Below are 15,011 nucleotides of genomic sequence, written 5' to 3'. Positions count from 1 at the left end.
GCGCTGGCTCTTTGGCTTAGAAACGGAGATGAGCACCGCCCCCTAGAGTCAGATTCAACTGGCTTTCAAGCAAGGGAAACCTTTACGTTTTATAGGGCATTTTCCCCTCTTGACAACCAGCTGGTGAGGAACATTGAAGAACTCTGTAAGTACCATGGTGTGGGGAAACTCAGTGGAGAGACCTTTTCTCTCTCTCTCCTGGAATATTGAGTGGTGGAGAACCAATGAAATGGGTGGGCTAGAGGACTCAGGACAGACAAAAGGAAAACCACTCAATGCAGATACATAAAGAGTTTAAATTAATGGGTAAACTTGTGGGACTTAAGTGCCACATGATGTAGCGATGGCCACTAGTTTAGATGGCTCTAAAAGGGGACAGTCCAAAGAGGAGAAATCCCATGAAGGTTATGAGACATGAAGGCTAAATTAAGTCTCCATGTTCAGATGCAGCATACCTTTGGTGGACAAAGAGCAGTGGCGGGCGCTTGCTGTCGTGCCATAATTGTGGGCTTCCTGAAGATAAGTTATCTTGGGGGAATGAATTCTGAACTAGATGGGCCTTTTGCTTATTTCACACACACCACGGCGAATCAGCCATTAGCTCAGCAGCAGGAAGAACGGAGAGCAAGTTGGAAATCCTCCCCCTCGGAATATCCCCCTCCTTCAACCTATACCTGGCAAGACCCTTCATTCCTGCCGCTCCTCTTTCCAGACACTTTGTTCTGAGCTTCACAATGGCTCTAGTGCCTGCCTCCATGTTGTGGTCCTTGACCCTGAAAAAGGAGAGTAAAACTGGGATTGATTTTGTGCCCTTTCAGTCTTCACTTGCCCGAAAGGATGCCCACACTTCAAACCGGGCCATTTCTTCTCTATTAGGCAGGGCTCAGCATCACCTGCAGCTTACGGCATTTGAAACAGAAGATATTTGCCCTGACGTGGACAGCCCAGGGAAGCCGGATCGCGTCAGATCTCAGAAGCTAAGCAGGGCCGACCCTGGCAAGTACTTGGATGGGAGACCTCCAAGGAATATCAGGGCCGGGATGCGGAGGCAAGGCCACCTCTCTGAAATGTCCAAGCCCCATTAGGGGTTGCCAGAATTCAACCATGGCTTCTGGGCACAGACATACACAAAAATACACACAGAAAGAAAATTTAATAAAATACACATGGTCTGGTCAAGCATCCAGGCTGGGCAGGAGTACAAAGAAAGGGTGAAAACATGCAGTCCCCAATCCCCACACTGGGGTACTTCTCCTAAATGACGTTTAAATAGGACAGGCTAGTTCTGCTTGAAGTTGCAGTAGTTCAAAGTTCAGCATTACCTTAGTTCTCTGGGTTGGGACTTCTTCCTGTTGTCCCCTGCTGTGTGGACGAGATGAAGATGGAGTCCCTAAAGTAAAAGTTCAGTCTTTCATGGCTTATGTTCTCAAGTCAAGAGCAAGATGCAAGAGAGCGCTTCTTTTTGTCCAGGGTTTTATAATCTACCTTGGGAAGTCTCTTCCATGCTGGGGACATTTTGATCTCCCTGCTTCAAGAGGAAGAGAACACATTCTCGCAATGTGTCTGTTTCCCTCCCTGTCCCTTTGGATGTCACCTTCCAGTAGGTAAACCATTGTCTTGATTCACCCAGTCGTTAGCATAAGCATGAGCTTGAGGGCTTCTTCCTTCAATCCCCTACTTTCTGCCAGCTATGAGTTTGCAGCTGGGTTCCTGCTCATGGACAGAGTGTAGTCATAATAATTGAAATACTGGGATGAATTCTTGAGTGGAGCGCATTTCCTGCATCTGGTATAACCAAGGTGGGGGACCCTTCTGAAAACAGCGAATGTCTGTTTATTGTCATATCCATGTACTATCTGTGTCAACTGAACCACTTCCCCAGTATTTTTGCTTGTCCAGCATATTTCATATAATGCTGATTGACTGCTAATGTAATGGGTTATGAAAATCGGTATGTGGAACTCCTCCCCCCCTCCCATCAGAAAACTTGCCTGTTACTCCCTCTCCGTCTAGCCCCCTCTCCATGAGGATAAGAGAGAAGGGAGAACCACATTGGCTGCTCTGAGATCCTTGGAAGAAGGGCAGGTTAAAAACGTATGTGGCTGGCAGGCTGATAAATGGACGGGGGGTGGGGGGTGGGCTGGTGCCAGGAAACAAATGAACAACAGAGAAGCAAAACCAAAGTGGGGCTTTCTTGAGTTGCAAGAGCAGAGCGGAGCAATGTGGACATCTCTATTTGTCAGGGTCCACTTTGGATTTTCAGAGGTGTTGCCCAAAGGATGGAGAAAAGGGTGGTACGTCTCCATGGGCGCTGTCCCCCCCCCTTTTTACAGGCCTCCCTCCCCCACTTTTTTTTCCCCGGCCCAACCCCTGGCAGTTTTTATGCCCAGCGCCCACCCGCCCGCCTACTGCTGCCAGATTCTGTGGGCTCCCCCGTTTGCCCCTACCTGGAATTATGCTCTGTTCAAACCGCAACTCCAGCTCTTCTGTTGTGTTGGAGGAGCTCAGCGCGATCTCTATAGCAATGGTTCCCCAGTTGCTAGGACTGGAAAGATCCCGAGAGAAGCCAATGCGGTCAGAGCAAGATGTGACACGAGCACGACTGCAAAGGGTGGGGGATGCCCGGAACAGTCAGCTGCCTGCTTCAGGAGGGCTGTGAAATGTAGGGTTTCCCATTTCCAGGCCATCCTGAGCAGAGGCCAATAGTTTCTTCGGGACAGAATGTCCTGTTTTATTGACCTTAACCCAGAGGAGAAGGGGAGGGAATGGCTCTACCCTTACGAGCTGAGGGCATGAAACTCTCTGTCTCTCACAACAATGCTCCAGTGGCTCCCCAGCCTGTGCGATTGTATCTTGGAAACAAGCTTGGCAACCCTAGATAAGTATAGTGAAGACTCGAGGGGCAGAGGCTAAACCAGGAAGAGGAGGAGGAGGAGGAGGTTGGATTTATACCCCGCCCTTCACTTGGAGTCTCAGAGTGGCTTACAAACTCCTTTCCCTTCCCCTCCCCACAACAGACACCCTGTGAGGTAGGTGGGGCTGAGAGAGCTCTTTCCAGAACTGTCCTTGAGAGAACAGCTCTGACAGAACTACGGCTTGCCCAAGGCCATCCAGCAGCTGCAAGTGGAGGCGTGGGGAATCAAACCCGGTTCTCCCAGATTAGAGTCCGTACACTTAACCACTACACCAAACTGCACAATGTCATCCCCACACTGAAGACGAGAGATTTTCTACAAGAGCAGTGAATTGAAATCTGGGTTGGGTGAGGAAATTGCTGGAGATTTGGGACATGGAGCCTCAGAAGGGCAGGAAGCTTAGCAGGGACATGTGAGGATGCCACAGCGTCCATCCGCCAAAGCAGCCATTTCCTTTGGGTGAACTGATCTCCATTGCCTGGAGATCAGCTGTAACCCCAGGAGATCTCCAGCTCCCACCTAGAGGTTGGCAACCCTATATGTGGCTGTTGTGGTTGCCCATTTTTGGTGCTGGTTTTCCCTGTGCCTGGCTGGTTAGGCACGTCTTGCCACTTCCCTCTGGGCAGCAATTGGGGCTTACTGTAAATGGGAAGGGGGGGATCTATCCTTCAGCCCATTTGACCTGTTTTATTCATTTGGGCTCTTGTGGCTCAAAGTGGTTAAGACACTGAACTCTAGGCTGTGGAAGGTCAGTAGTTCAGCAGTTCAAGACCCGAGTTGCTGCATGACGGAGTGAGCTCCCGTCTCTAGTTCCAGCTCCTGGCAACCTAGCAGTTCGAAAGCAAGAAATTGCAAGTAGATAAATAGGTACCACTTCAGTGGGAAGGTAATAGCGTTCCGTGCGCCTTGGTGTTTAGTCATGCTGGCCACATGACCACGGTAACGTCTTTGGGCAGCGCTGGCTCTTCGGCTTTGAAACGGAGATGAGCACCGCAACCCTAGAGTCGGACTCGACTGGCTTTCGAGCAAGGGAACCTTTACCTTTAAACTCAACTCAGGTCCAGGCCTTCTTTCCCACCGACAGCCAGTTGTCAGACTGAGTCTCCACTCTGCCATGGAAGATTGCTGGTGACCTTGGGCCAGTTACTCTCTCAGCCTAACCTACTGTCAAGCTCGGGCCTCGCTTGCCATGTATTTCCATATGGAGTCACATGTATTTCTACAGTTCTGATGTAACCTTGTTCCTTTCCATTCCTGTTTATCTTCTCTGCTGGGAACTGGGGGGAGTGACTGTGTATGGCTGTCTGCTTTGCTTGGTTAGTGCTACCTGTCAGACTCCTCAACAAAGTTACTCTCAACAACACTCTCTGGCAGTGATTTGTTCATTGAGAAATAATCATGTTCCAGGCCAGACCAGTACTGTGTCAGAACTGGGGTTCTGGCGGGAGAATCCAAAGTTATAGACAGATAAAATGAAGCCCCCCCCCCTCCAGTACATCCAATCACACTCCATAAACGTTCACACTTCCTACACACACCCCCACCTGTGAATACATGGATCCCTTATCTAAGACAGCCAAGCAGACATAGCTTTGGCTTCAAGGTCATCCCTTGTGAAGGGAGGTATCTTGAGAAGAGTTATGTTGCCTATGATAGAGCAGTTCACAAACTCAGCCATTCACTTCCCTCAGGAATTTCCCTCCCCTTACGAATCATGGCAAACTAGAGACAGAGTGTGACATTACCTCTTAACTGTTCTCACGCAGGAGCCTCCTGAGTGTGCTGTAAACATCTTGGGATGCGTATGAATTCACTGTTCGGTGTGACCTTGTAGTTGCAGAGCTTCTAGATAGAATAACCGTTAGCTTGCAGGCGTTAGGGGCGGTCGTAGGGGCAAAGGCAGATGTGTGGTGGGCTGAATAACAGAAGTGATTGGTCATTTGGCATATGTGGGTTTTCCTGCTTTTACTATATTGGGGGGACTGGCATCTGGAACCCAGTTCTGACACATAAGCTGTCCATGCTTGGAACCTCTCTGTCTCCTAATAAACAAATCTTGCTGTTACAAGAGTGTTTGTGGGAGTAATTGTGTCCAGGACTTGACACCTAGCTCACAGGGTGATCTACACCTTTACTGTGAGGCTTCACTACCGTGTAATACTCAAATCAGTGTCTGCAGACAGAGCAAGATTCTTCCATCTCTATATTTTCCTGAGGAGATAACCTGGATAACACCACATGATGAGCCTGCTGAAGTCATTTATGAACTTAATCTCCAGCACATGGGTGGGACCCTTGAAGAAAGGCAGTCACTCCAGGCATCTCACCTGTAGCAGCATTTATCAGTCAGCAGCTCAAGCCCCAGATGCTTTTCCCATTAGAAAGAAGCTAATAGTAATAGTATGAAGAAAGGCTGAAGAAGCTGGGTATGTTTAGCCCTGAGAGGAGATGGCTGAGTGGGGATATGATAACCATCTTCAAGTACTTGAATGGCTGCCACATAGAGGATGGAGCAGAGCTGTTTTCTGTTGCCCTAGAAGGTCGCCCCAGAACCAACGGGTTGAAATTAAATCAAAAGAGCTTTCGGCTAAACATTAGGAAGAACTTCCTGACAGAGCGCTTCCTCAGTGGAACTGTCAACTTCACCTGCTTTCTCGGGCTTGGTTGCCATGGTGATGTAGGGGAGTGGGAAGAATGTCTACTTTAGCTTTTGGCCACTCTGCTGTTGCTTCGTTATCTTATTCGACCCAGACACGTAATCTTGAGTCCCAGTCAGGCATGGCATCATCTTTCCCCTGGGAACTATGAGCCGTTATTTCGGCGGGCCTGTAGCTTAGGTGTTATTGGCCCCGGAACATTAGGGTCTTGCTTGATTTAGATAGAATTTATAGTTTATTTATTTATATATTTATTTATAGTTTCGATTTCTATACCGCCCTTGGCCCCGGAGGGTCGCAGAGCGGTTTACAGAGGATATGTACCGATTATACCTAATCTAGGGCCACAATTCATTTTTTTTGGGGGGGGCTGCCTACCAGCACCCAGCGGCATGCGTTTTTGTTGCTGTTGCTTTTTCTCCGGGCGGTTTCTGATGTTAGTTCCGGCGCTTCGGGTGGGCCGACGGCATCCTCGGCAGGCTTCAGCTGGTATTCTGTTTGGTGCGTGGGTGCTCTGACTGCAGCTCGGCTAACGTCCGTCAGGCTCCACTGTGCTGCGTCCTTGCATCGTCGTCGCGTCATCACAGCTCCGCCTCCAACCATCGTCGCCACGTCCTCAGCCCGTCTCTGCTGCCGCCATAACTCCCCCGCCGCCGCCTCTGCCACAGCCGCACTCCTGGCATACCCCGTCAGGAGGTGGGTGCCCCCTGCCACCTATGGCAAGTACCCATTTGTCTACTCGTGAGACACTTTCAAGCCGCTGGGTGGGCGGGAGCTGGGACTAGGGCCAGGAGCTCACCCCGGCCGCGGTGGTCTCGAACAGCCATAGTGGCTGTTCGCTAGTGCTGTTACTTGCAGGCATTAACTGCCTGCGCCACCGCTCCCACGCACCGCTTCACGCACTTTCCCCCAGTTTTAACACAGAAATGTTAAGAGTCGGGATCCTATCAATGTCTCAATAAACTTTCTATTCTTTTGAAAAACTGTTGTTGGGAACTGATTTCTCCAGGAGTCTGACAGAGTGTTAGAACTCCCTGTAGTTCCCGTACCTCACACCGATGGCTGGCAAAGAGAACGAGGACACCCCGGTTACCACCAGAGATGGCACAGAAATGAAAACTATGGAACAAAGACCTGTGGGCCCATATCCCCACATGGACGGAAGTGAGCTGGGCACTAACTCCTGACCCCTGAATGGTGACGTACGAGAGGAACCCACAGCATTACAGGAGCATCTTCCGAGAAGTCCCGGGCCGCATCCCCATTGCTGAGGAAGTGGACATAAAACGGGTGCGAGAGTTCCGTGGGGAAACCAAAGAGCTGAGGCGTGAGCTGCATGAAATGATGCTGGATTTACCAAGACTCATCGCCATGGCTGTCCAACATAAGCTTCGAGGCCAGGTCCCGGATGGCAGGGGGAGGCCAGACCTGGGGTGGCAGCAGCTAGCACCTGCCCCACCGCCGCTGGGGCAGGCACCTCCAGGGCAAGCACCTCTGGGGCAAAGCACCTCCTGTCGTCCCAGCTGGGCCCCCTGCTCCAGCCATGCTGCCATCGGAGCCAGAGCAACACCGCGAGCTATTGGACACCACTTTTGATGGTAAACCAGACAAGCCTACCTTCTTGTTACAAGTGCACAAGTTCCTGCAGGACTGGGGCCCCACGTTCACCTTGGAAGAACACCGAGTGGATTACATTGGTTCGCATCTGAGAAAACAGGCAGTGGATTGGTTCATAATTAATCTGACAGCCAGGCTTTCCAATGGTTCTGGGGAACCCCTAGCTGCGAGACCATGACCCCTATGTGCAGTGGAGTGCCAGCGTGTTGCATTTTCCCAATCCCCGATGCGATGGCCATGGGTGGAAGCTGGAGTGGGGGGAGATGCCCCCTTCAGTCCTGGAACGAGTGTGCTTAGCTCAGGGGGAGCTCGACTCAATCCCCATGGACTACAGGGACTTGGCCCAGGTGTTTGAGGAAGAGGAGGCAGACGGAAACCCCCCCCCCCGATCATAAAAACCTTGAAGCTTTCCCTGGCACCTTAACGCCAAACAGCTCCGGTTTCGATTCACTCTCCAGCATCTCCCCAGAAAGTCTAACTTCCTCCCCGACACACTGTCCTGCCTCCCACAACATGCAACTAGGGGTGTGCATTCGGCTATGGCCGAACCGAAGAAATACCCGAAAAATACCTTGTCGGTATATTTCGGTTATCACATAAGGTTCATTTTGCTATATGAAAAAGGTCTCATTAAACCTAACAGCTGGCTCAGCCGCCAATCAGCTGTTGGGTTTAAATGCCTTTCTTTCCCTCTCCGATATCGGGGATGGAAAGAAAGGCATTGTAAACATGCCTGCTTCCCTTCCCAATCTTTTAGCTGGCAGGGAGTGAAATTGACAGGGAAATCTGTAGGGTCTACCAGAGGGAAAGAAGGCATTCTAACATGTCTCCTTTCCCTTGGGTGGTGTAAATCGGAACCGAATATAGCCCCAGTCCGAATACCTCACTGATATTTTACTGGGGAAATTCGGCATTTACCGATATTTTTCAGGTCTGATTTACCCGAACTAAAAAAATACCAGCTTTTTTTTTTTTTGCACACCCCTAGCAGGGACACGTCCCTTCCCTCTGAAACATTTCCTCTAGTGCTGAGCTCCTGTGTTGGCAAAGGAGACTGACGGGATGGAGCACACACACACCCCACCCCGATCAAGTAATGCACCAGGTGGAAAAGGTCTCTGGGAGAAGAGTGCTCCTTACAATGTAACCTGGACTTTCCTCCTCTGAGCTGGCCTGGACCTGCACAGGAAGCTACTTGACGTAAACCCCGTTTTGCTCTCCATTGCAACCCCACTCCCCTGGAGCCCCTGAGCGAGAGACTGAGCCTCGGGTTTTCTGTGTGCCGCAAAGGGTGCTTGATACCCAGGTCCCATCCTGGCACTTGGGCTGTAAGTCAGCTCTCTCAAAATAAGAGACCAACCGGACCCAGGGAGATCTAAGCCAGGCAGGGTTGGGGGAGAAGGAACAATAATGGCAGACCAAAAGGCAGATATTCCAAAATACGTTTATTTTGCATCCACCAAGGAAAAGTTAGACCAAGGACACCGTGTAACAAAATCCAAGCGGGATGCAGGCACTTGTGGCTGCTTCTGTAGGCCAGAAGAGGCAGGGGAGGAACCGGCTTAGCCTGTCACTATGAGAACAGCCATTCCGTGGAAATGGCCCAATCCTGAAGGTGCTGACAAGGGAGTCTGTCCCATCTGATACAATGGGGCCGGCTTACGGGAAAGGCACTTGGGATCACAACCCGTCTACTTCGATCAGTCTGGTGACCATACATGGCTGGAGAATAGGAAGAGCTGCCGCAAAACAAGCTTGGGAAGAGAGCATGATGCAAGGAGGGGGATTCTTCGGAAGTCCAAGACAACCAACGGCGGAAGAGCCAGGCACCCAGGACCAGGAGGTGAATGCCGACGCTTAGCAGTGGCGTCAGAACCTCTTTACAATGGTGTAGACATGTGAGATTCTATACAGCAGGTGTCCCCGACCTTTCTGAGCCTGTGGGCGCTCCCACACAGTGTGGTGAGTGCAACCCCAAAATGGCCACCACAGGAGGCGGAGCCAGCCACAAAACGGTGTGCTGTCATGGCAGCCGTTGCCCAAGCAACATTTTAGAAAACCTGCACAGCCAATCAAATCCTCAGTGGGCAATCAGAAGCATTGCCGGGCAACTATCCCACCTGGCCCTGCCCACTTTCGAAAAGATGTCGGTGGATGCCCTGGCATGCGTGGGCACCGTGTCTAGGACCTCTGCTATACACCATCCCTGGATGTGGCCAATGCGCCCTCTAAGCCTTGGAGTCTTATGAGCAAAAATTCTACTTTGTGGGCTGCTGGCATTAAAGCTGTGAGCAAGTGATTTGGCTACTACATAAATTAGTTTGCTCTGGAGCCATCCTTCCTGAGCTAAAACAAACGTGTGAGCCGGAGGCTAAAAAAACTGTGAGCTAGCTCACACTAACTCAGCTTAGAGGGAACACTGGGTCATGTGGCATGCTCTTAGTTTGCATTACCCCCATTTAGGGCTTGGAAATGGGGCCCCACGAGGCCCTACGCTGCTACTGCACCAGAAGAGCAGCTGAGCCAGCCTCACAAAACCTCCTACCAGAAGAAATGTGCTAAGTCCTTAAGGTAGCACAGGACTTTTGCCTTACTCTGCCTGCTCTGGCTAAGAGAATTGCCCTGCAAGGAACCCTGGACACTGAAGGGCCCCCAGCCTGCTCTGCAAATGACGTCAAGGCCGCTGGCTCTTGTCTGCAAACCAGCCTCGGCTGTCTCGGCTTTGGGGCACAGACATTTTAGGGGGCGGAAGGCAGTTAAGGGGAGAACAAAGCGTGGCGTCTTTTATAGTGTACAAGTTTGGGTGATTAGAAAATTCCATCAGTACTTATATAAATGCCTTGCTTCCTATTATGAGTTTTATCAAACTAAGGAGAATTCGCCCCATTAAAAACACTCAAGATGGCTACAATCAGCATCAGTTCTGCTGCTGCCTCCGGGGGTGTGTGTGTGTGTGACATCATTCCAAGGTTCTGGCCGACACCAAAACTAACGAAGGAAGCGTGAGACAAGTTGAAGGGCAGACGGGCAATGGGACAAAGACAGAGGTTGCTGCGTTTCCTTCCCTGGCCTGAGTGAAGCACTGTTCACCCCCACCACAAAAAACGGGGGGGGATATATATATATCTCTCTCTCTGATGGGAGTGCAAACCCCGAGTGACCCATCCATCCCACCGATATAATATATATATATATATCTCTCTCTCTGATGGGAGTGCAAACCCCGAGTGACCCATCCATCCCACCGGGGACCTCTGCTGAGAATGACAGGGAGCTGGCAGATGCACCAAGAGGGAACCGCCCCACAGCAGACGGGAATGAAGCTGACGGGGTGGACGGGCCTGCCCCCTCGGCTGGTGTGCTGCTTCTCGGACAGGCCACTCTGGCCCCCAGTCCTAGCTAGAGAGGGGGTCAGGGATCAAGGGCACTGATCATCCGCAAGCATACCAAAAAGAACATTTCCGGGCTGAAGGGCTTCCTGCGGGTGGGTGCAAGATCCAGTTGAGGCAGAGTTCCCGGGTGTCAAGGCATTCTTTTCGAATCCCACAGAAGGGGCTTGTGCATCCCGGGGGGGGGGGGGGGGGGAGGGGGTTCCCAGGAGAAGGTAACCGTGGCTGGTCTTGTTCACACTGTTGTCCCAAACAAGCTCTTGCCTGACTCCACGTCATCGTCACACAGAGAAAAGTCCTTCGAGTCTAAGCCGAGGGCACAGTTTGCCTCTAGGAAGAGGCCACAATCCGGAGAGCTGCCCTGGCTTCCGGGCACGGGGCTCAGCCGCTCCCCTTCGGCCATGTACGCCAAAACGTTGTCCAGGACGGGCCGGCTGCGGCAGATCTTGGTCAGCAGGTGACTCCGGTGGTTCAGCTGGGCGATCACGGCTTCTTTCTCTTGGAGCAGCCCCCGGAGCTCCTGCGCGGCTTCCTCCGAGGAGAGCAGCTTCCCCTCCAGCACAGCAATCTCCCTGGGGAGGGAAAGGAGAGGGAGGGCCGTGAAGGGGAATTCAGCCCTGCCAGCGAGTCTCAGAAGCAAGCCTACGGACGGGACGGCACCACAAGTGGGCCCAGCGGCATAGTGACCTGGGTATAACTGTGTGAATGCTGTGAAAGTTGGAGAAGGCCTCCCTGGGAGCAGGGTCGTTCTCACAATTGCCAGGTCACCACAGCACACAAGGCTGACGGAGCCACTACGGCCTCAGCTCTGCTCCCAAGTGTAACATTCACGTGACAGGAAAGCCGCATCACAAAAATCTGAAGAATTTAACTTACTGGCTTAGCCTGCTGCTCAGAGCACTGATGACCTAAGCAAGGGGGAGCAGCGCCCGTTTACTCTCCCAATCCGCCCCGTTTCAATCAACAGCAGCCTTAGAATCAGCTGAGCTGGCGGTCCGGCTTTCAACCCGTGAAGCTGTCGCTGCAATGTGCCCCGCACCTGGATGCACTCACCTGCTCTTCTTGCAGTTTCGGATCCGCTCCATTGGTGACTAAAGCATGGCAGCCTTGGAACTGGGGGTCCCATGGAGCTGCATGACTCCCCCTGTCCGGCACATTGTGAAAAAGCCCAGGAGGGTTTACCTGGGAAGTTGCAAAAGGCCTGGGAGAAGTTCTTTCTCTCAGGGTACAAGTGCAGGCAGTACCTCCTTGGCAGGCAACTGGACTAATCAGGAGGAGGAGGAAGCCGGAGGGCAAGCCGCCATACTCTTGCCCTGGCCACCGCCAGCAGCAGGCAGCCGGGGGGGGGGGGGTATCTCCCCTGAGTAGAGCAAGAGCAAAACCCAGCCCTGAAGCGGCTCCATGAGAATGCCACGGAGGCTCTGCGACTGCGCAAAAGAGCAGCAGCTCAGGGAGGAGGCAGTAACCTTTTTTAAAAAGAGGCATAGCTTTCAATTAAGGGGGCGGGCCCCCAAAATGCCCCACTGTAGCTACAGGCTTGGCCAGGCAGACCCCGCTTGGCAGGTGACTGGGCAGCCACTGAAGCGACACTAATTCTCCCAGGGAGGCTAATTGGGTGGAGAAGGAAAGACGCCTGAGGGCAAACCAACCTGCTCTTGCCCTGGCCACCCCCACCAGCAGGCAGCGGGGGTGGTTGGGGGGTGTCTCTCCTTTGAGCAGCGCAAGAGCAAAACCCAACCCCGAGAGAGTTCCATGAGAAGGCTCTGTGATGGTGCAGGGTGGACCCAAAAGAACAGCAGCCCAGGGAGGAGGCAGTAACCTTAAAAAAAAAAAGTTTCTGGCATTGCTATTTGTGGGGTCTGGCTTTCAATTAAAGGAGCAGGCCCCCAAAATGCCCCGCCGTAGCTACAGACCTGGAAAGATACCATGTGGAAGCCCCATGGCTGCCACAGTAGAAAGAGGGAAACTACACCAGCCCATCCACGTGTGAAAAACAGATCTATAGCAAGTTGCCAACCACGAGGAAAAGATTTATTCAAAGGTATTTTTGAGGGATTGATTTGTTTTTCTAAAAAAAATAATGTCTTCATTTTGAAAATAAATTCTGAGACCCAAAAACTTTTTACTGCATTTTTCAAGAGTCAGTCTTCTGATCCTCAAGGATGAATATATATATGTGTGTGTGTGTGTGTGTGTGTATGAATGTGAGAATGAATGATTGAGATCCTAATCCTGAGCTGAGTAATTAAGACATCTGGTTTAAGGCACTAGTACTCAGAAGAGAAAACACACACACACTGCAAGACGTTTGAGTCTAGGGGCACCTTAAAGACCAACAAAGTTTAATTCTGGGCATAAGCTTTCCTGTATGTTCACACAAAAGCTTATATCAAGAATTAAACTTTGTTGGACTTAAAGGTGCCCCTAGACTCAAACTTTTTTTTCTGTTGCTTCAAGATCAACACAGCGAACCACCTTTTTTAAAAAATCTGTTTTTAATGTCTCGGTAAAACTACCTGGTGGTTGTTTTTTTTTAAAGGTCTTCAGTTCCTAGTTGTCATTGACTCAGATTCAAGTTCTCGAAAACTAAAGTCATACGAGTTTTGATTTCAGGGGGGAGATAGGGCAGTTCAAGGGGCACGGACAAGGTGTTGAGGGGGGGGGGGGGGGGGGGAGGATCGGGTTCCCTGCCCACCACCCTTCAGGCCTCCCAGGTCCCGCGCAGGCCACCGGCGGGGGAAAGGTTTGCCAGACTCTGGTTGGGAAACCGGTGGAGATTTGGGGGCTGGAGCCCGGGGTGGGCAGGGACCTCGGAGGGGGTAAAACCACCCGCCCCGAAGCACCCATTCCCTATGGGGGGGGAGCTGACCTCTGCAGCCCGAGGATGATTCCCTCCTGGGGTCTGGCATGCCTACGGCAAGGCTCCCTCCCGGAAAGAATGCCCCGACCACCACCGTGCCCCCTCGCCCCGGCCCCGACCTGTCCTTGTCCTCCCGCAGCCTCTGCAGGGCGCCGCGCGTCTCCTGGTCCTTGCGGATGAGGCTCTCGGCCTGGCCGCGCACCGTCTGCTCCGCCGCCCTCGCCCCGGCCCCGACCTGTCCTTGTCCTCCCGCAGCCTCTGCAGGGCGCCGCGCGTCTCCTGGTCCTTGCGGATGAGGCTCTCGGCCTGGCCGCGCACCGTCTGCTCCGCCGCCGCCAAGCGTCGCTCCAGCTCGGCCACGCGCCCGTGTAGCGCCGCCAGGTGGGCGTTGGCCTCGCGGATCTGGACGGGCGTCGGGGGCGCGCACGGGGCGGCGGGCGACGAAGACATCCTCCGAGCAGGCTGCCCTTCCGGCCACGCCCACCGCCCGCCCCCCTCGGGGCCTTCCCGGGCGCCGATTGGCCAGTGTCCAGCCGGGGCCCCGCCTCGCTCTCGCGGGGCTGGCCGAGTCTCGCGGTGTTTTCGGAGCCGCTGCTGCCACCACCGCCGCCGCTACCATGTCCGGCTACTGGGACATCCCGGAGGGCACTAACTGCCCGCGCAAGACCTGGTTGCTGGGGCGCCTCGGGGCCGGGCTCGGTGAGGGAGAGCCGGAAAGGCGGGCGGCGGGGCCGCTCGGGGCGGCTCCCCGGTGTGGCGGGGGTGGGGTGGGAGAATCTCCTCCGCGTGACCTTCGCTGTCTGGATCCGGAGTGGCTCCGAATTGGGGGGGAGGGGCTTCAGAAGGGTTAGACGCGGGATCGGGCGGCCGGTCAGACCAGCTGCAGCCCGGCGCGGCCACCCTCCGGGGTTTTTCTTCACGGAGGGGCGGGCGGGCCTCGTCTCCTTCGGCTGCCCCGTTTGTTTGGGCCAGACGAAGAGTGGGTTAAATCTTGGAAGTCGCCCCCGGGCTGGCGGCGCAGGGCGGTTCTCCCTCCTGCCCTCCCTCTCCTTTGCTTTCCCCCCTTTTAATCTCAGTGTGGTTTCTGTGCAGCAGAGAGTCACGGGAGACGGGGTGGGAAGGGAGTGAGCGCATCCCCTCCGCATTTTTCTCTGTCCTGCTTTCCTTTCAAGAAAAAATGTATCCCAAAGCAGGCGGGGGAACACCTGCAGCCAACCTGGGGACAGTACTGCGCAGAAGCTCCCCCCACCACCACCAGTGTCACAGCAGTTTGGGAAGCAGGATGGTCCACACGGAAGGAACCTGAACCACTTAATCCAGGCTGCTTGAGAGGGACTCTGGATGAACAGGCTTTCATCGCTGGGGTTGCTCTGAAAGGAAGAGAGGGGTCTGCTGGCATCCAAGAGCACCTTTAACACTTCCCACCTCCTATTACGAGCGGGTTTGACCTCCGTTCTGTCTGGCTAACTTAAAGTGGCTTCCAGGAGGCAATGCTCTAAATCAACCCAATCTTGCTTTAAGAGAGAGATCCAGATGGGTGGCCCTGTTAGTCTGTCTGTAGCAGGAGAAAAAA

General features: G+C 53.1%; 3 protein-coding genes across 4 annotated transcripts in view; 1 reads left to right on the top strand and 2 right to left on the bottom strand.

The window, feature by feature from the left end:
- CAPS (calcyphosine) overlaps positions 1–2,581 on the bottom strand; it is a 5,379-nt gene extending 2,798 nt beyond the window's left edge. The window contains exons 1-3 of the mRNA XM_015412239.1: positions 2,448–2,581; positions 1,323–1,390; positions 675–773 (exon numbers count right to left, since the gene is read on the bottom strand). Of these exons, the coding sequence (XP_015267725.1) occupies positions 675–757 (83 nt within the window). The 5' untranslated portion in view covers positions 758–773; positions 1,323–1,390; positions 2,448–2,581. The remainder of the gene's footprint in view (positions 1–674; positions 774–1,322; positions 1,391–2,447) is intronic.
- Positions 2,582–10,762: 8,181 nt separating this feature from the next.
- On the bottom strand, positions 10,763–13,910 carry VMAC (vimentin-type intermediate filament associated coiled-coil protein). 2 transcript variants are annotated; one of them, XM_015412241.1, is made up of 3 exons: positions 13,724–13,910; positions 13,558–13,607; positions 10,763–11,150 (listed from the first exon to the last, which is right to left on the bottom strand). In XM_015412241.1, the coding sequence occupies exons 1-3, from the start codon at positions 13,886–13,888 to the stop codon at positions 10,814–10,816; spliced, it is 552 nt and encodes a 183-aa protein (XP_015267727.1). In that variant the 5' UTR covers positions 13,889–13,910; the 3' UTR covers positions 10,763–10,813. The 2 variants fall into 2 exon arrangements, with proteins under 2 accessions (XP_015267727.1, XP_015267728.1); XM_015412242.1 differs by lacking the exon at positions 13,558–13,607 and having other exon boundaries at positions 13,674–13,910.
- Positions 13,911–13,997: 87 nt separating this feature from the next.
- Positions 13,998–15,011, top strand: part of NDUFA11 (NADH:ubiquinone oxidoreductase subunit A11) — an 11,952-nt gene continuing 10,938 nt past the window's right edge. Inside the window, exon 1 of the mRNA XM_015412237.1 lies at positions 13,998–14,137. Coding sequence (XP_015267723.1) covers positions 14,056–14,137 — 82 coding nt within the window. The 5' untranslated portion in view covers positions 13,998–14,055. The remainder of the gene's footprint in view (positions 14,138–15,011) is intronic.

This window comes from Gekko japonicus, unplaced genomic scaffold (assembly GCF_001447785.1).
Source record: "Gekko japonicus isolate JY-2015 unplaced genomic scaffold, Gekko_japonicus_V1.1 scaffold2815, whole genome shotgun sequence".
Lineage (NCBI taxonomy): Eukaryota > Metazoa > Chordata > Lepidosauria > Squamata > Gekkonidae > Gekko > Gekko japonicus.
The sequence above is the reverse complement of the archived record's forward strand: the minus strand, read 5'-3'. Positions and strand labels throughout refer to the sequence as shown.

What these genes read in the sequence shown, in the direction of transcription:
- VMAC (XM_015412242.1), bottom strand. Translation starts at nt 13,888, where the DNA reads ATGTCTTCGTCGCCCGCCGCCCCGTGCGCGCCCCCGACGCCCGTCCAG. An exon ending in CTGCGGGAGGACAAGGACAG is followed by an intron (nt 11,151 to 13,673) that starts GTCGGGGCCGGG and finishes TTCCCTCCCCAG; the next exon opens with GGAGATTGCTGTGCTGGAGG.